General features: G+C 41.5%; 2 protein-coding genes across 6 annotated transcripts in view; one reads left to right on the forward strand and one right to left on the reverse strand.

Moving 5' to 3' along the window:
- ART3 (ADP-ribosyltransferase 3 (inactive)) overlaps positions 1 to 19,273 on the forward strand; it is a 159,959-nt gene that overhangs the window by 5,016 nt on the left and 135,670 nt on the right. Inside the window, exon 1 of one of the 5 annotated variants that reach the window (XM_069092012.1) lies at positions 14,743 to 14,856. The exons of 1 other annotated variant lie outside the window; for it this stretch is intronic. The gene's annotated coding sequence lies outside the window, so the exon portion shown is untranslated. Of the gene's footprint in view, positions 1 to 14,742; positions 14,861 to 19,273 lie in introns of those variants that run through there. 3 more of the 5 variants (XM_069092022.1, XM_069092015.1, XM_069092028.1) reach the window with 3 other exon arrangements.
- On the reverse strand, positions 7 to 9,978 carry CXCL9 (C-X-C motif chemokine ligand 9). The gene is made up of 4 exons (XM_069092096.1): positions 9,799 to 9,978; positions 8,280 to 8,406; positions 6,968 to 7,049; positions 7 to 1,363 (listed from the first exon to the last, which is right to left on the reverse strand). Exons 1-4 carry the CDS (start codon positions 9,860 to 9,862, stop codon positions 1,259 to 1,261), a joined length of 378 nt encoding a protein of 125 aa, XP_068948197.1. The 5' UTR covers positions 9,863 to 9,978; the 3' UTR covers positions 7 to 1,258.

Consider the following 19,273-nt stretch of genomic DNA (forward strand, 5'->3'; position numbering starts at 1 on the left):
ATAAGAAAGAAAAGGACAGAAAACAGATCTAGGGATATTTGACTATATTTGTCCCCTGATGTTTCTACAAGGGTTATAATAGTCTATAAAGGGGAGCTTTCCATTTCTTTCTTATGTATATATTTATGCACAATAAGCAAATTAAAAAAAATAGTTTAAGGCTTTCTTGGGCAATAGGTTTTCTCATAATGTTAAAGGTTTAGAAGTGGGAAGGAACACTGAGAAAAATAACTATATCCTTAAATCCCCAGGTGTCCTTTCCAAACAACCCTAGTGGAGCAGTGGGGTAAAGAAAGTGAAGGGATTAACAGGCTGGATTGGAAGAGAAGGGGGAGAGAAGAATAGAGGGTTTTACCATTTCTCCTCCAAGCTTACTCTGAGATAGCAATGCCCAAGTTGGCCACATCTTACCTGTTATTCTCAGCAAACAGTTTGGGGGCTCACTTTACCCTGAGGTTACATCCTTCAGCATCTCTTGTGCCATGTGATGGACTCCCCACACTCCCGCTTTTTTCCCCACAAGGCCCTTAGGCCTCAAGGGCAGGGTCAAGGTGAATGTCAGGGCAGGTTCCTGAGTCTCTGAATGCTACCAAGTCAAAAGGACAGTTACAACCCTAGTAATTTTTTGTGAGACATACAGATTGTTTTAATTAGTCTACTACAGGCTAAAACAACTCAGTAGCATGTAACTCCAGAACTTAGGGAGGAAAAAGAAAAGAAATGGGTCTGAACTAAGGCCCAGCGATTCTGTTTTAAGGCTCTGAACATGAAATAAAATGTCTAGGGAAGGGAAGGGAAGTAGAAGACAGCCCAACTGAACTTCACTGTGATTATATGGGGTGTATGGCCGGCAAATGCAGGGATGCTACCTCCAGCCACTTCTTAGAGGACACATGTTTATATGGGACAGTCTCTGTGGGTGTCAGTGTGTGTGTATGTGTGTGTGTGTGTGTGTGTGTGTATACATGTGTACACAAATGCAGATACTTGGTCTTTCTTCAGCTTAAAGAGGTAATTTTCTTCCACAAGGAGGAGTCCATGTCTTTTTCTTCATTATACATTGTAGACTCTAGACTAAGAAGTGATTGGATTTTTAAAAAGAACTTCCAAGAATCATTAATATTTCATCATCATTCTTAATATTTCTAATCATAATAGTAGTTGACTTTTCTGATACATTTTTACCACTTAACATTTTTCTTAATTTTTTGTCTATAAAATGCTTGAACCTGAAAGGCTTTTTCGGTGAAGTGGCCTTTTATGCAGTCTTCTTTGGGGGAGGACGTTGAGCTTTTTTCATCTTTTTAGCATTCTTGGTTTGTCGTCTTTTATTTCCTGTTTTTGATTTCTTGTTTTTGTCATCCTGAAAAAGGAAAGGCAATTAAAAATGAGTTCTTGTTCTTTTAAATTTGTTTTTTAACCACACTGAACTGAATTTGAACTCTTGAGTATGTTCTTTCTTCACATTAAAATGATGGATTAAAGATCTATATCAATAATTTTCATCAACTATTTTGGAAATGTATTAGTAGTGGGAGTACACATGCCATTAAAAAATTTCATTCTTGGCAGAACCCACAAAATGACACAGAGAAGCTAACCTCCTGCTGAGGACAACCTGGCAGGACGGCAGAAATCGGCTAGCACAGCGCTCTGGGAGCTGAGCCCAGGCCCTTGGGAGCCGGAAGTTTTAGCCCCAGGGTGGGTCTGACCAGCTGGGCCGGAGGGACTCCAGATCAGTAGCAGCTGTGGCCATTTCCAGAATTGTCAACACATAGATGCGAAGGACAAAGTGAGAGGTCAGTGAAGTCTGGACTTTGGGATCCAGTAATTGGGAGTGTGTTGGCTTTTTTCCCTGGGGTGAGAAGCCACTGAGATTCCGGCATAGCCAGGCAGTGCCACGTGGCGGCTTCAGCTCTTGGCCTGCAGAGTGTAGGGAGACCAAGCGACCAGTCTGAGGGGTAATCCCTCTTGCTTTAACCTGCTTGGATCTGGATTGCAGTGTAGGGTGGAAGTCCTGGGGTGTGTGTTCAGCTTGCCAGAGCATGTGGAAGCCTCAGAGAGGGCACCCATCTAATACCTCTGGCAGCTGAGAAAACATCAGCGTTTGGGACAAAAGCTCCCCTGTCTGGTGGCAGAGTCCTACTGTCGCAAAAACCCCAGGGGTCAAGTGACTGAGGGGCAACATGACCAGGCAAAGGAAACAAAGCAGACAGAAGATTCCAACATTAGACGCCTATTTTGGGGACAAAAAGAGCAAAGCATGGAACAGGAGGAAGACAGTGAAGTCAGAACTCCTGCACCAAAAGCTTCAAAGGAAAATACAAGCTGGTTATAGGTCATAGAGGACCTTAAAAAGCAGATAAGAGAAGTGGAGGAAAAATTGGGAAGAGAAATGAGAATGATGAAAGACAATTATGAAATGAGAGTCAACATCCTGACTGAGGAAAATAACACCTTAAAAAATAGACTAACTCAATTGGCAAAAGAGGCTCAAAAAATCAATGAGAAGAATGCCTTTAAAAGCCAAATTTGCCAGATGGAAAAAGAATCTCAAAAGCTCACTGAGGAGAATCATTACTTCAGAAGTAGATTAGAGCAAATGGAAGCTAATTACTTTATGAGAAATCAAGATGCTGTTAAACAGATCTAAACAAATGAAAGAATAGAAGGGAACATGAAATATCTCATGGGAAAAACCACTGACCTGGAATATAGATCCAGGAGAGATAATTTTAAAATTATTGGACTACCTGAAAGCCATGGTCAAAGTAAGAACCTAGAAATCATCCTCCAGGAAGTTCTCAAAGAAAACTGCCCTGATGTTTTAGTACCAGAGGGCAAAATAGAGGTTGAAAGAATCCACCAATCACCTCCTTAAAAAGATCCCCAAAAGAAATCTCCTAGGAATATTATAGCCAGGTTCTGGAATTCCCAGATTAAGGAGAGAATATTAAAAGCAGCCAGGAAGAAACAATTTGAATATTGTGGAAACACAATCAGGATAACTCAGGATCTGGCAGCTTCTACACTGAGGGATCAAAGGGCTTGGAATATGATATTCCGGAGGTCAAAGGAGCTGGGATTAAAACCAAGAATCACCTACCCAGAAAAACTGAGTATTATGTTTCAGGGGAAAATATGGTCATTCAGTGGAATAGAGGACTTTCAAGCATTCTTGATGAAAAAACCAGAGTAGAATAGAAAATTTGACATTCAGATACAAGAGAAGCATGAGAAGGTAAACAGGGAAAAGAAATCATAAGGAACTTATCAAAGTTGAACTATTAACATTCCTACATGGAAAAACAATAATTGTAACTGATGAAACATTTCTCAGAATGAAAATAGTTGAAGGAAATAGAAATATATATGTCTATATATGAGGGTATATGGACATATGAATACATATGTGAATGTGTGTATATATGTTTACAGGTATACATAGAGGGCACAGGACCAATTTAATAGGAAGGGATGATACTTAAAAGGTGAAATTAAGAGGCGAGAGAGGAATATAATGAGAGGAGATGGGGAGGGACAGAATGGGGTAAACTATCTCATATAGAAGAGGCAAGGGAAAATGGTTACAATGGAGGGGAAGAATAGGAAGGCAAAAGGGAATGGGTCAACCTTATTCTCATTGAATTTGGCTTGGGGAGGGAATGAAACACACACTAAATAGGGTATCTCATCCTACAGGAGAGTAGGGGGGAAGGGGATGAGAGGGGGGATGATGGAAGGGAGGACAGGCTGGGGGGGGAGGGAAGTTGGAAGCACCCACTTTTGAAAAGGGACAGGATCAAAGTAGAGAATAGAACAAGTCGGGGAGAGAAATATAGTCAGCCTTCTACAATATCTCTACTATGTTATTGTTTTGCACTGGCTACACATGTACAACCTATACTGAACAGCTTATGTTCCCAGTAAGGGTGGGTGACAAGGGAGGAAGGGAATGAATCTGGAATTCAAAGTTTTAAAATCAAATGTTTAAATATACATACATATATATATATATATACACACATATATATTATTAATACTATTTTACATGTAATTGAAAAATAAGATATATAGACACTGGGGCATAGAGATCCACCATGCCCTACTGGAAAAGTCAAAAGGGGTATGGGAGAAAATATGGGAGAGAGCAGATTGGTGGAGGTGATATCCTGTGGGACTGCTATTTTGGGGCGGTGGGTAGGGGAAAAATGGGGAGAAAAATTTTAACTCAAAATCTGGCGGAAATGAATGATGTAAATCAGAAGTTAAGAAAGAAAATTAAAAAAAATTCATTCTTGTACCTTACCACACAGCCCAATCTGAGTAGTAAATTTGCCCCACATTGACTTGAGTTGGTTCCTTTGCCTCTGTAGACTTGGTTTTGAACATCTCTAAGATAGGGCAGTATTGATAAGCAATGTTTAGTGTAGGCAGAGAGTGGGACTTCTTGGAAGAGCGTCCTTTCATCCAGAAACAGGAGGGAAAAGATAGGTTTTACATCTGCTTTGCTGTTAGAAGAGATCTGAGAGCTGATTGAATAAATCAGCACCCTGCTGAGTGTAGAAATGGCTGGGGTTTTTTTTGCATTACTCAGAAAACCAAGCAGAGGAGCTTTGAACAGTTTGTACAGTTTGATTACTGAAAGGAGGAGAAAATGAATTGTTGTGTAAAGAAAAGGGATGAAATTAAATTCTGATATTACGTAAAGTGCTACCCCTTTCCTATGTGAACAGTTTGGAGACTGAAAAAGGGCAGAAAAAGAATCTTTGTATTTGAAAAACTGATAAAAATCCATGTGTGAAGAGAAAGTTTCTCTGTTTAAATGGAAGAGCAGCTGGCTGGGATAACCAAATGGAGATCCTATAGGACCTACTAAGGACAAAGAAATGACTGAGGCTTCAGAGCATTGTGGCCTATAGCTCCTTTGTATCCTACTTTAATTTTCTTTTTTAGTGTAAGATGTTAAAATTCACAAAGTGGCAAATCACAGAACTGTTTGGAGACCAGGGGATGATTATGGAAGGACACAACTAACAGAAAGGTAGACTTTCTGAGTTTTAGCTCACGAGGGAAAGATAGGTCATTGAGCATCAAGAGGTTCTGGTTTGGATCACCAAGTATGTTTAAGAAGCCAGTGGGAGAAGACCAGAAAATCCAGCTCCAAGGAGCTGAGTTGATGACAAAACAGGAGGTGAGAGTGAGTTGTTAGGGAAGCTGGGTGTTGCTACTAATTGGAGGTGATACCTCTAAGAGGTACTGGTTGGTCTCTACTGCCACCTCTGGTTGGATAGGGAGAAACAGGAGGGAAAAGAGGTTGTACATCAGCTTTGCTGTTAGAAGAGACTTGAGAGCTGATTGAATAAATCAGCACACTGCTGAGTGTAGAAATGGCTGGGTTATTTTTTTTTTTTTGCATTACTCAGAAAACCAAGCAGAGGAGCTTTGAAGCTCTCTGCCTCAAAGAAACTTCTTATCTCTCTCATACTATAATGCTACCTCAGAATTCTTTTTAGGGTGATTATGAGTTAAAAGAGCTTTTCTCTGCTTCATTAGTTTGAGAGCAGACAAGGAACAGATTTGCCCAGCAGGAGAACAGTGAGGCCCTGAGGGGGAGTAGCTAGCAAAGAAGAAGTGTTATGGGGTACGGACTGTTCCTGAGGGGATCAAAACCAGTAAGGCCTGTAGTCCAGAGCTATGAGTTGCACCTGCTAGGTTTCTGTAATTATGTGCCCACTTACTTATGTGTAAGAGCATATGATGCAGGCTTATGGGTTAATTGTAATGAGTTGATTATTCCTTGTATCTCCCTGTATTACACAACTACAGTATACTGATTATTATTGACTTTACCTCATCATTAATTAAATGTTTTATGCTTAAGAGATAATGGTGTCATCACCGTGATTGATTTTGTATAGCTCAGTAGCAAACCAGTGTGGGCTTGAGAATTACAGTGGCAAGGAGGAGAAATGTGTTCCTCCCACAAAATAGTTTTCCCTAGGACCAGGAGAGTTTGAGTTGTAGTTGCATGGTGGTGGTCCTTCTCAGGGAACCCAGACTTGCCAGAGAGAGGTCAGATTAGGGTGAGTGGGCTAGCCCAAAGGAGTGAGTGACACAATGGGAGGCTGCCCCCCACACAGGCTTCATTGATATCATTACTTTAGCTCCTAGGTTATAATTTCCTTGGCAAAGCAAATCTCTCTACTAATGTTGATCAAGAGTTGCTTGGGTTGTTGAAAGGTTAAATGACTTGCAAGGGGTCACTTGGACAGTATGTGTCAGAAGTGGGACTTAATCCCAAGTCTTCCTGATTCTGAGGTTTTTGTTCTATAACTGTTACATTGTACTTCCTCTCAATAACTTTAAATAATACGAATATAAAATACTATTGCTCCCTTTACTGACTTCCTTATAGGGATATTTTGAAAAGATTTACTAATTGTCATCTTTGAACCAAAGTTCACTTCATATACCCTACATGCCAGCCAAAATATATTGTTTGGGGGATATGTTATTCTCCAATCTTTTCCTCTTGCCTTCTTCTCCCACCTCCTTTTAGCGCAACTGGAAGTTTTCTCCTGATAATCTTTTCCTTCCTTCAAGACATAGGTCAGGTGTTACTTTCTCTGTGTGGTCCCTTATCCTCCCAGTTTTGTGAGCTTTTATATCTCTTACAGAGATATTATATTTTATATCTCTTAAAGATTCACAAAAGTTGATCTCTGGGTTCCTTCTACCTTCAAATCACAGAATACTGTGAAAGGCTATGCTTGAGGTAAGTCAGGAGGACCAGCTTTCTTGGTGCCAAAGAGAAACCTGTTCATTTTCTACTATCCCTTTAGGTCAATTTAGTTCCTAGAATTAAGGGTTTGAGTTGATGATGATCAGCTAAGTATATCCATGACCCTTGCAAGTATTAATTTTTAAGAGAGAGAGACGAAAGTGAATTTCCCTTGCCACTCACCATTTTCCACTTTTTTACCAAAATGTTCACATATGGGGAATCTGGGTCCAGACATTTTTTCTTCCCATCCTTCATTGTTGCACTGCCAAGAGCAGAATCAAAGTGAATCATTTCTACCTGTTAATGGCCCTACAGGCTCACCATCATCACATACTTTTAGTTCTCAATCAGGAAGAATTTCTCTTCTCACTAGAATATCTGAAGTTCTTAAAAGCCATGATGCTACATTGCCAGAGATATTAAGTGGCTTCTCCAATGCTGCCTAAATGGATTGAAGAGCCAGGATTCAAATCTAGCTCCTTTTAACCTAAATCCAGTGTGCTTTCCACTGTTCTGTGATATATTTTTTTCCTCTCTATTTACATAATAATAATAGTGACACTAGCTAGCATTTATACAAACCTTAAGGTTTACAAAATACTTTATGAATAGTTTTATCATTTTATCCTGACAATAACATTGCATTTGATAGATGGAGAAGCAGGCTAAGTGACTTGCCCGCACAGCCCATAAGTATCTGAGCTGGTCTTCCTGACTCCAGCCCAGTGCCTTATCTACTGCAACGCCTAGCTGCTTCTTCCCTTTACTGGGGCCTACACTCCCTGAAGACAGGGACTGTTTTGTTTTTGTCTTTGTATCTCCAGCACCTAACCTAAAGTCTGGCATTTAGTAGGTACTTAATAAATGCTCGCTGGATTGATTTGAATTGCTCTTCGGGCAAGTTCACTCACAAGACACACTCAGTAAGCATTTCTTTTTTTTTTTTTTAAGCAATCGGGGTTAAGTAACTTGCTCAAGGTTACACGGCCAGTTATTTCTGGGTGTGGTGCTGAGTATCTGAGCCCGGATTTGATCCAGGTCATCCCGACACTGGAGCCAGTGCTCTTACTCGCTGAGCCACCTGGCCGCCCCTAAGCAATTGGGGTTAAGTAACTTGCTCAAGGCTACACGGCCAGGTGTTTCTGGGTGGGTGCTAAGTGTCTGAGCCCGGGATTTGATCTCCAGGTCTTCCCGACACTGGAGCCGGTGCTCTTACTGTCTGTGCTACCTGGCCACCCCACAGTAAGCATTTCTTAAACACTTACTGTGTGTCAGGCACTGTGCTAAGTTCTGAAGATACAAAGAAATGCAAAATATGATCATTGACCTCAGGGAGCTCACAGTCTAAAGGGAGAGACAGCCGTGTGTGTGTATACGAGCAGTAATCAACAGAGGGAAGGCACTAGAAATAAGGAGGATCTGGATCCTTACTACTTCATACCAGACAAAGTTACAGTTCCCTCCACCTGCACTTTAGTGTTTTTTCACTCACATGATCTCAGTGCGTGAACATGAAGAATCTGGAGGAAACTTTTCAAGTTTCTCTATGGTTTTTCTCTGGATCTTGGCTTCACTGACATTGATGCAGGAACAGCGTCCTGTTTTGGAGCCTGGGAATGCTAACAGAGAGAGAGAGGGAGACCAAGTGCAGCAAGTCAATATTAGTTTGGTGTCTCAGTCAAGAGATTCAGTCAAGATGAGACAGAGAATATACATTATACATGGATATTCTGGAGATGATGGAGAATATGCATTAGCCACATCACCACTAAACGACTTAATCTGAGAAGTCATCCATAGTATGCCTGTTGTAGTCCCTCGAGGACAAACAAATGAAGTGCAGATCAGGTAGGCATCAATTTTTGCAAGCCCATTGAGTGGGGCGGTTTGATCTGGTCAGGAAGCTTGACTTTCACCAGTCAGACACAATCTTTATTTTGCATCAGCATACTTTTTATTGATAAGTTTTGTTTTTCTATTACTTTTATTTCCAATTACATCCCTCCCTGCTCCCATACTCGGGAAATTATCCTTGTAACAAAGAATAAAAAAAGAAAAAGGAATCTGTTCACCAAAACCACCCAACCAATACATCAATCTTTCTGGCAGCACATGTAAGATGCTATACCCATAGTCCCACATTTCTGCAAAGAAGGAAGGGAGGAACATTTTATCAGTTCTTCTCCATAGACATTGATAGTCTTTAAAAGTGCTTTGATGAGGCATCTCTTATGAACCTCAGAATGTTCATAAAAGGTAGGACTAGCAGGTAAAATTACCCGTAATTTATAGATAAGAATACTGAAGTCCAGAGGCCAAGGGACTTTCCAAAATTCATGCAATGAATACCACAGCAGGAGATACATATGCAGCGTTTCTGTTCCAAGCCCAGCAACAACACGACTTTCTTAAGAGCCCAGTTTGGGAAGAGGACTGATCACTGTCCTAGTGGGGCAGCTAGGTAGAACAGTAAATAGGATGCAGTCCTGGAGTCAGGAAGACCTGAGTTCAAATTTGGCCTTAGACACTTTCCAGCTTGTGTGACCCTGGGCAAGTCACTTAACTTCTGTCTGCCTCAGTTTTCTCAACTATAAAATGGGAGTCATAATGTTACCTCATAGGGTTGTTGGGAAGATCAAACAAGAGAATATTTGTAAAGTACTTAGCATAATGAAGGCACTTTATAAATGCTTATTGTCCCCCTCCCTAATGAAACTTAGAGTTTGATAGGCAAATGAGACACAAACACAGATATTATTTGACAGACATTGGACAGCAATAAGTCTAGTGCTCTTCTCCCAGACCTTAATCTCAGAACTTGACTTTGCAGCTAGCTATACCTAATTAACATTGGACAGTCAACATTCATAACATCAGAGAAGCTGGAAACACCAACTCTCACATGGCATCATTCATTATAGTCATGCTAGACATTGAACTTCAGCATTTTCAAGGATTTATAGTAAATCACATCTTTGGTAATGAAATCTAAGGCAGTCATGTCCTTTTACCTTGAACCCAGGTCAGAGTCAGGAAGGTGATCCCCCAGAGGAAGGCAATATGACAGCTCTTCATAATGGTGAAGTAAGACTTCAAAGCTAAAGAGTTTTTCCTGAGCCCGATATTTATCTAGGAAAGCCTCTTCCTTCCTTAACACTGGTTGGTTATTTATTGAGATGATCCAGCCAAATTTACCATATGTTTCATTATTGTAGGGGAAATCCTGAAACACAGATCCAAACACAGATCCTGTGCACTCTGTTTCTCTTTCACATAAATGGGTGGTTTATGGTAAGGGAGGTGAAACTAAATTGGAGAATTCTTTGCCCCTCACTCTGTTGAAGAAGTAGATTATACTTCCTATAGCCATTGTGCCACAGAATGTTGGTTCCCTCACAGAGAAGTGGTACACTTTTCATACTCTCTTAAAATATGTTTTTTGTATACTCTGGCTCTTGAGTAAATAATAGGCTGGATTGCATCTGGAAATTTGTAGTATACTTTCCTATCCTTCTACCTGAAACAAAGATTCATGTTTTGGATACTAATATTCTTCCTGTGATGTTTCTTGGCTACAGGTTCAAGATATCAGTCTCTGGAGAAATAAAGTTGCATGTCTTCTAAAGGGGGAAGAGTAGCAGGTGTGAATCGGTCCGCAACATTTTACCAATAAAGAATTGCATGGAAGTAATGCCAAGAACATCTCTGGTGGGATATGGGATCCAAAAGAGTCATTCAGTGATAGTAAGAGATGATAGATGGACAGCCTAGGTACTCTGTTGGAATTACTGCCATGTCAAGAGATCTCAGGGAAGGTCCCTAGTATATAGGATTTTTAGAAGGACAATGGCCATCATCACACATGGTAAGAAAAGGTGGATGGACTGTGATCTGCTTGCTGGAGCAAGTCTCTTTATTGACAAAACCACAGATATTTACTCAAATTTAAAATGAGATAAGATTTATGTAGATATATGTATAGACATAATTTCTCTCCAGAATGTCTGCCCAATAATTTTCTAGAGTTTATCTTTCTACTCCAAACATCATTCTTTGGTTGTAAATTAAGTCCTCTGGAAGCCTTTGGAGTATAATTTCCAAAATTCTGACTATAACTCTACAGTTAATTTCCACTATTTTGCATTCATTCATTCTTAATTCTTAATCCATGACCTTGAGTTAAAGTTTCAGGATCACACAAACTGGTTTCAGATTTGGAGATGTTTTAACCATTGTTTTTCCCTTACCCAGAATATCCTTGGGGAAACATCCGTATCTGATTTTGTGTAGCTTTAAGGGTCTTCAGGTTTCATGGAAGCACTCAGGCTAACAAGATATCAAATATGGGATATTTAAGTGTATTTATTCTGATATTATATTTATTCTGAAAAATACAGAAGGACTTATACCCAAGTTCATAAATTGTGAAGACCATCTCTTTTCTGGTGGATTCTGTCTTTTCAAGGGGCTTATGTACACCTTTGGAATTATAGTACATCTCCCTTTCCCTGCCTCCCCTCTCTCCTCTTTGGGCTTCACTTAGGGGTATGACCCAGCTGTATGTGTGGTCTGCATTGGTCTACATGATTCAGAGTAGCATCAAAAAGGTAAGTCAGGATTGCTGACTTGCTCAGGGTCAGGCAGGTGGTATGTATCTGTGGCAGAATTCTAACCCAGGTATGAGTGTGCTGGTAAATGTTTAACAACCAGCTCTCTGGGGAAAAAAAAATTGTGGCACACCTTTGTGTTTAATCTGAAATATTAGCAAATTATGGGTGTTTGATTGGATTCCTTTGGGAAGAACTTCCTGGTCCTCATGGTTCCTGCTGCAGCTCATTTTGTCCTCCCTAAATTTAATCCTAGACATACCATTGGCTAGGTAAGCAGCGACCTTGATTTCTAGACACAGTGGCAATGGGGTGGTGTAAGGCATAGAATGATGGATTTAAGAGTCAGGGTAGCCCTGAGTTCGAATCTTGCCTCTAATATTTACTCCCTGGTTGTGTGACCCTGGGCAAGTCACCTCCTCTCTCTGTCTCAGTTTCCTCCTCTGCAAAGTGGGGATAATGATAGCCTATACCTCCCAGGGTGGAGGATCAAAGGAAACCTTACAGAGCTACATAAACGCTACTACTATTATTACTATTCTAAGCAAGTCCCCTTGAGGGAGCTGTCAGTTGGGCAGACGAGGACTGAGCATGCCCGAGGGGCTCCAAGTGTCAGGGCTAGTTAGGCAAGGGCCACAGTCCTGGGGGGAGGCATCAGCTGGGCTGAGGCCAACTGAGCATGCCCAGAATCTCCCCCGCAGGCAAGTGTCAGGGGGGAAAACCGACTGAGCATGCCCAGAGGGCCCCAGGCGGCAAAGCCGACTGAGCATGCTCAAAAATGGCCCAAGAAGCTTCCAGAAGCTTGAGACTTGACTGGCTGCCCGGGAAGCGGGAGGTGACACAAGGCGAGGCTGGGCCATCCTTCTAGAGCCACCGCGGGGGCAAGGACAGGGGAGAGGCGTTGCTGAAGGTACAGTGGGCCTTGGGGCCAACAAAGGTCCCCACCCCTGCTTCGCCCCTCCCTCTCCCGTCCCTCCCCCCCATAGGCAGATGGGGCCTTCCAGCACCCCACAAGTGCACATTTGGGCCCAAGTTGGGGTTTTGTTTGTTTATGCATAAATAAATGGGGGCTGTGGGTGTGGCCTAGACGAGCCTGCTGATTGGTGAATCAGCTTGGCCCAGCTGCCTCTCCGCCATCTTGGTTAGGTACCGGAGGGTGCGGGAGGGGCTGAGAGCCGCATATGAAAGGCGACGTAAAGAAAATTGTAAAAACAGCAGCAGCCGCAACAACAGTAAAAGTGGCTGTGGAGTGGGTGCCTGTGTAATGATGGGTCCGTGCCATCACCCCCAGGGGCCTCGGGTGCCCGTGGCGGGTGCTGGGCGCTGATGCTCCACGCGATGGAAAACCCAGGGACCAAGGTCAGCTTCGCTGCCCCTGCCCGGCGTCTCTGTTGCCCCGTCAAGGCCGAACGGGGTCTGAGGAGGCTCCAGGTCTAGCCAAAGATACTGTTTCTGTTTGAAAGTGTCTTCTGAGCGCATTGAAAGAATGTATCCAGCTGCGGTTTTCGGGGGGGGGGGGGGGAAGAAGATAGATACTGTGTAAGTTTTGTATCTGCTGCTTAAAAGTCTATGAACAAAGGGGCGGCGGCTAGGTGAGGCAGTGAATAGAGCACAGGCCCTGGAGTCAGGAAGACCTGAATTCAAATGCGGCCTCAGACACGGAACACACAAAAAACTAGCCGTGTGACCTTGGCCAAGTCACTTAACCCCAAGTGACCTCCAAAAAAGAAAAAAAGTCTATGGACATGGAGAAAGCAATACATGAATTATTGAGATTTACAGATGCCTAATCTCTCCATTTAGGGTGCTGGAGTCTTTGTTCTGTCCCACCCTGGGTGGTGGAACTGGTAGGCTTGGTTTCTTATGCCAAGTGCCATAAATCTCAAGAATATCAATTTGCATCATAGTGGGTTTGGAGTGGCCCCAACAGCTTTATGCCATCATGAGTTCATAGACCCATAAGAGGCAGAAATAATTAATCCCAGTGATTCCTAGGAACTTCAGATCTGCAGCTTGCAGAGCTGCCACTTTATTTCAGGCCGTCATCACCTCTCCCCTTGATCACTGAAACAACCTCCAGATTGCTTTGCCTGCCCCACTCTCTTTTCACTCTAGTCTGTCCTTCAGTGACTGCCTCAGTGATTTTGCTTAAGCATAGAACTGGCCAAGTCACAGCCCTATGAAAAAAAAAAAGCCTCTAGTCATTCCCCATTTCCTATAGGATAAAATATAAACTCATTTGTTTGGCTTTTAGAGTCCTTCACAACCTGGTCCTTAACTTTTTAACCTCCACTCCATTGTATGTTATTACTTTCTATCTCTATACCCTGTGATCCATCCAAATTGTTCTCCACTTTGGTCTTCACAAGGCATTTCATTTTCCATTTGTGCCAGACACTGAACTCTATTTCCTCTACTGCTTCAAAGAATCCTTTTTTTTCCCTTTAAGACTCAACTCAGGCACCACCCTCCCGGTAGATTCTTTCTTAATTGCTCCTTGTCCCCCTCCCTCCATTTGCTAGCACTCTCCCTTTCTAGCTACCTACTACTTAATTATATTTTCTTTTTGCAGTTATTCTATATATACGTACTTATATATTCTGTTAAAATATTAGCGCTTTGAGAGCAGAGATTGTTGCATTCTTTGTGTTTATATCCTTAGTGCCTAGTACAATGCCTGACATTTTAGCAAGGGCTTAATAAATACTTGGTTTGTTGAATTAGGCCTGTGAGTCCAAGCCTGGTTCTGTACCATCTTCCAGTTTCCAGCAGTCAGGCATGACTCAGGGCTGGTATGTCCTTAATAGATAGAACTACTCTATATAATGAAATACGTTGGGGTCCCCCATCTGTTCCCATAGTCCTTGGGACTGATCAGGAATCCTAGCAGTAGAAAGCTTGATATAATTGGAAAGTCCTTGGCTTAGGACTTCCCTGACTACCTTTAGTCCTGGCTTTTGCCTGTAACAAGCTGTGTGACTTTGGGCAGGATTGTTTAATTTCTGAGAGTCTTACTGCCCTCATCTCTATGATGAGGTTGTCGAATTAGAGGATATAGCATACTAGCTGATAAGTTTCTGTAGTGGGCTTGAAGGTCCCTGAAGTGCTTTACATTACAGTATCTGATTTTGATAGCAGCTTTGAACTGGGGACGATTTTACAGTGAGACACTGAGACCCACAGAAATGAGGTAGCCGTGAACCTAGGGCTTTCTTGGCTCCAGCTCAGAGGCAGTTGGGTGGTGCAATGGATGGAGTACCAGCCCTGGAGTCAGGAAGGCCTGCTGTTTTCAAATCCAGCCTCAGATGCTTATTAGTCATGTGACCTTGGGCAAATCACTTGATCTTTGTTTGCCCTAGTTTCGTTATCTATATAATGGAGATGATAATAGCATCTATCTTCCAGGATTGTTTTGAGGATCAAAAGAGATATATTTGCAACACACTATACCTGGCATATACAGTAGGTAATCTCTAAATGCTTGCTATCATTTTTAGCTTGAGAGCTCTTTTTAGGATGCCACACTGTCTCTCTTGAGGGCCCACCTAACTGTAGAACCCTTTATTTCTGGGTGCTGTTTGTAGGGCCCTTTGATTGCTTGAACTCAGCTTGCTGTTAAAATTCTTTTCAGTCTCTTCATTCCATTCTCCTTCGGCAGTCCAAAATATAAGAATTTCACCTCTCAGAGAAGAAAGGATGAAGAGGCAGCCCTAACTTTAATTGCATGTGGTGGGTTGTAAAGAACATCATGCAATCAGTGCCTTTTCTGTTACATAAGGAAGAAGAGAACATTTTTGGTTGTTTTGTGCGTGTGTGTGTGTGTGTGATTTGCAGGGGGCTTTTGTCTGTCAAAATGAAACTTGTTAGTCTATTTGAGTTTCTCAGAATGGACTTTACCTTCTTTCATGAGTTCCTGCTGTGAGTAGGGCAGAGGATGATGACAAGAAAGGACTCGATTTCCTGAAAATCACTGAAGGACCTATGTGAAATCTTTTTTACTCCTTCCCTTTCACTTTCCTCTTGGCTGACTCTTCCTCACAGCTGGCTGTCATCAAGCTCATTGTAATAGTAGGGAAAGGTTTCAGATCCTTGTTTGCTGGAAGCTCAGATATCTCAGAGACAGGAACAAGTTTCTCTTTTGCTGACCTTGCATCTAGCCTCTTAGTTTACATTTCCCCCTTGGGTTTGGAAACCATATGACATCCTTGGACAGTTGGCTTACTCTGGGAGAGACAGGATTCCAAAGATCAACTAAGGCCAAACACTAACAAGAATATGTACACATCCAAACCTGTTGCCTTTGGAATATCAGGAAATCTTACTTGAAAAGATAACATGTCCATATGTGCTGTGACTCCCCAATTAGAATGTGAGCTTCTTGAGAACAGGGACTTGTCTTTTCTATTTGTATCCCTAGTGTTTAGCACAGTGCTTTGTACATAGTAAGAGCTTAATAAATGCTTCAAAAATTCAAGATGCATAGTCATTAAACGTGGGGTAGTAAACAGGGCTGGCCTTGGAATCAGAAGTCCTGGATTCAAGTATTCAAGTCCTGTTACTTACACACACACACACACACACACACACACACACACACACGTAAGTTGCATAACCATGTGTAAGTCAGCTTCTCAGTGCCCCCAGGAAATTCTTTAAGACTCTAAGTTACTGATGTTCTTCTATACCTGAGGAGGAAGTTGAGCAGTGGATAGAGTGCCAGGCCTGGAGTCAGGAAGACCTGAGTTCAGATCGGGCCTCAGACACTTACTTAGCCATGTGACCCTGGGCAAGTCACTTAACTTCTGTTCACCTCAGTTTCCCCAACTGTAGAATGAAGATAATAAGAGCACCTACCTACTAGGGTTGTGTGAGAATCAAATGAGATAATAATTGTAAAGTGTTCAGCACTGCTCAGCACATAGGAAATACTACATAAATGTTAGCTATGATGATGATGATTTTACCTTTTTAAAAATTGAATTTACTTTTTCCAATTAATCAATATTCCTTCTGTTTCTTCCCTTCCCCTTCATGGAAGAAGAAAGAAAAACAAAGCCTCTGTAACACATATGCATAGTCAAGCAAAATAAATTCCTGGCAATGGTTCAGTCTGTGCTCAGAGTCTATCACTTCTTTTAGACAGTGGGCAGCCTTTTTCATTGTGAGTTCTTTGGAACTGTGTTTGCTCATTGTGTTGCTCAGAGCTCTTAAGTCATTAAAAGTTGTTTGTTTTCTACAGGGTTATTGTATGAATCAGTGAGCCTGGTTCTGCTCACTTCACTCTGCATCAGTTCAAATGTGTTTTCCCAGGTTTCTTATCCTAAGGATGGAGTTTTTAGATGGAATGATCCTCACACTGAAAAAAATCACAGATTAATGAAAAACAATTGATCTTTTAAGAAGGAGAAAGCTGTGCTCAGCAAACTCTTCATCCCTTATTAAGTCCCTCATATATGCTAGGCACTGGGATGTGTTGAGGACACAGAGACAAAAATGAACCAATTTCTGTCCTCGAAGGCCTTGCATACCCTTAGGGGAAAACGATATGGACATAAATATATGCAGGATAAGTCCTGGGTGCTGTAAGAAATGATGAAAGGAATGGTTTCAGAGAAACGTGGTCAGACTGCTACAGACTGCAGAGGGAAGGGAGCAGAACTACCAGCAAGATTATAAGCACAGTTAACTCGGGAGGTCTTAGGAACACAGTGGCCAGTGAAACAGGCCGCCATCCCCTGGTAGAGGAGCAGTGGCCTCAGGAAGCGGATGGAAGTAGATTGCATTTGGGATGTTATTGATCCTGGAATTTGTCTATACTCATCTTACATTTTTGTAATGGATTTTTTTCCTCTTGCTTTCTCAAGGTTTGTGCAGGGTGTGGTGGGGGTGGGGGGAGCCAGGAGGAGGTGGGAGAAAGAAGATAGATCATTTAAAAAAATAATTTTAAAAATGCAGTTGGGATGTGGCAGGGAAGGGCAGTACTACTCCCAGTGTGGAAAACTCCCTCAAACACGTGCAAGGGAATTTGGCGGGGGAGAGGCATCTAGGTGGCACAGTGGATAGAGTGCCAGGTCTGGAGTCAGGAAGACCTGAGTTCAAAGCCAGCCTTGGACATGAGCTGTGTGACCCTGGGCAAGTCACTTCACCTCCATTTGCCTCAGTTTCCTCAACTGTAAAATGGGAACAATAATAGCACCCACTTCCCAGGGTGGTTATGAGGAGCAATTGAGAATGATGGCAAAGTGCTTAGCATAGTTTGTGGCACATAACAGATGTTGTATACAGGTTCCCTGTCAGCAGCAGCAGCAGCATCATTAGGGAGATCAGAAAGGGCTCCATGGAGAGCTTGAGTAGAGTTGTAAGAGGTAGAGGTGAGATCAGAGTACAGATGTGGATACACTGGTTTACTAAAAGCTTTCATAAGATTAGAGGCTGGCAGTCACATTAACATGCTTAAAGGATAAGACACGTTAGGTGAGAGGGACTTAGGCTGACCCAAAAGAATGTGGTATCAGCATAATTTATGGTACAGTGCTGGGAAGGTGCATAAGCTAGAGATGTAAAATTTCTGACACTTTGAAAGGAAAGACTTACTTTTAAAAACATTTAACAAAAAAGGAAATGAAAAAATTGACATACATATACTTTTAAATTTTTTTTTGATCTAAAATTACTGTTTCTGAGCATACAGATCTATTATATTTTGTATAGTTAGAAATATAAAAGCTTGGGTGGCTCAAGAGAACTGATTTCTCTCTAAGGCCTTCATGTCTCTAGGCGACATGGGAGTCACTTAGAATAGGGTTGACTGCAAAAGTTCCAACCATTTGTGGCTTTTGTACCCCTTGCTTTTAAGTAAACCTTCCCATATTCCCTATTCAATATAAAAGGAAATACATTCTAGAGTTTACTATGCATTTTGCATAAGAAATAAAATAGATAAATTTTTCACTAAGAAAAATTTATTTGGTTTATGTTGCTTTTTTTTTTTTAGTATCATAAAGTTGTCCGCACACGCGCAAAGAAATTAAATATGATCGTTGGTTTTGTTTCTTGTTGACCAAAAGTTTGGTTTTCAGTATAATTTTTGAAAGAGATATCTGCATGTCATGTTCTGCTTTAAGTTTTTCTTACTTTAGATTTGTTTGAGAATAGGACTGAGAATCCTAATTCACAGAGAATGGAATTTAAGCTTTGTGAACGTGTTGTAAGAATGGGGGTATATTTCTCCAAGAGCACACCAAAAATTTTGCAACTTCATTGATTGAAAATTAATTTGGAGTTTCTGTTTATTTCATAGACTAGTCAGCTTGTTTTTCATGGGGTTATCACTGATTTTTTTTCCTAATTCAATATAAAAAGCCAGATTTCATTCACTTGGGTTTGGTCAGTAGGAATTAGTGCTTCAGCTATTTCTTTCAAATTTTTCAGATGTGCCACAACACTATTTCCTTTCCCACCTTTTTCTCAAGGTTCTCTTTTCAATCCTAGAATTGTGTTTCTCTAACACTACTACTTTTGGAATATCTTAGTAGGGTAATATAGTTCATTTGCCTAGAGTCCCATGACAAATAACTCATACCCACTTGGGTGCTTGTACCTTAGATTGAGATTACCCAGAATCCCTTGAGAAGTGTCTTGTACCCCACTGAATGCATGTACCCCAGGTTGAGAACCTCTAGCCTAGTAGATCATAGCCCTCAGATATTCTGAACTCTAGCTCTGTCAGTCATTAAAGACTTGCTACCACATGATGCTATTTGGTAGTATGGTCCTCAAGTTTACTTGGTAAGATAACTATTCTTGAAATGAGTTGAGTACTAAATACCTGATGAAGCTTTTTGCTCTTGGGCCTGTATTTTCTCTTAGTATCATCTGC

This window comes from Petaurus breviceps, unplaced genomic scaffold, assembly GCF_028583685.1.
Source record: "Petaurus breviceps papuanus isolate PSGF00001 unplaced genomic scaffold, PetGlider_PUasm1.0 126, whole genome shotgun sequence".
NCBI classification, from domain to species: Eukaryota; Metazoa; Chordata; class Mammalia; order Diprotodontia; family Petauridae; genus Petaurus; species Petaurus breviceps.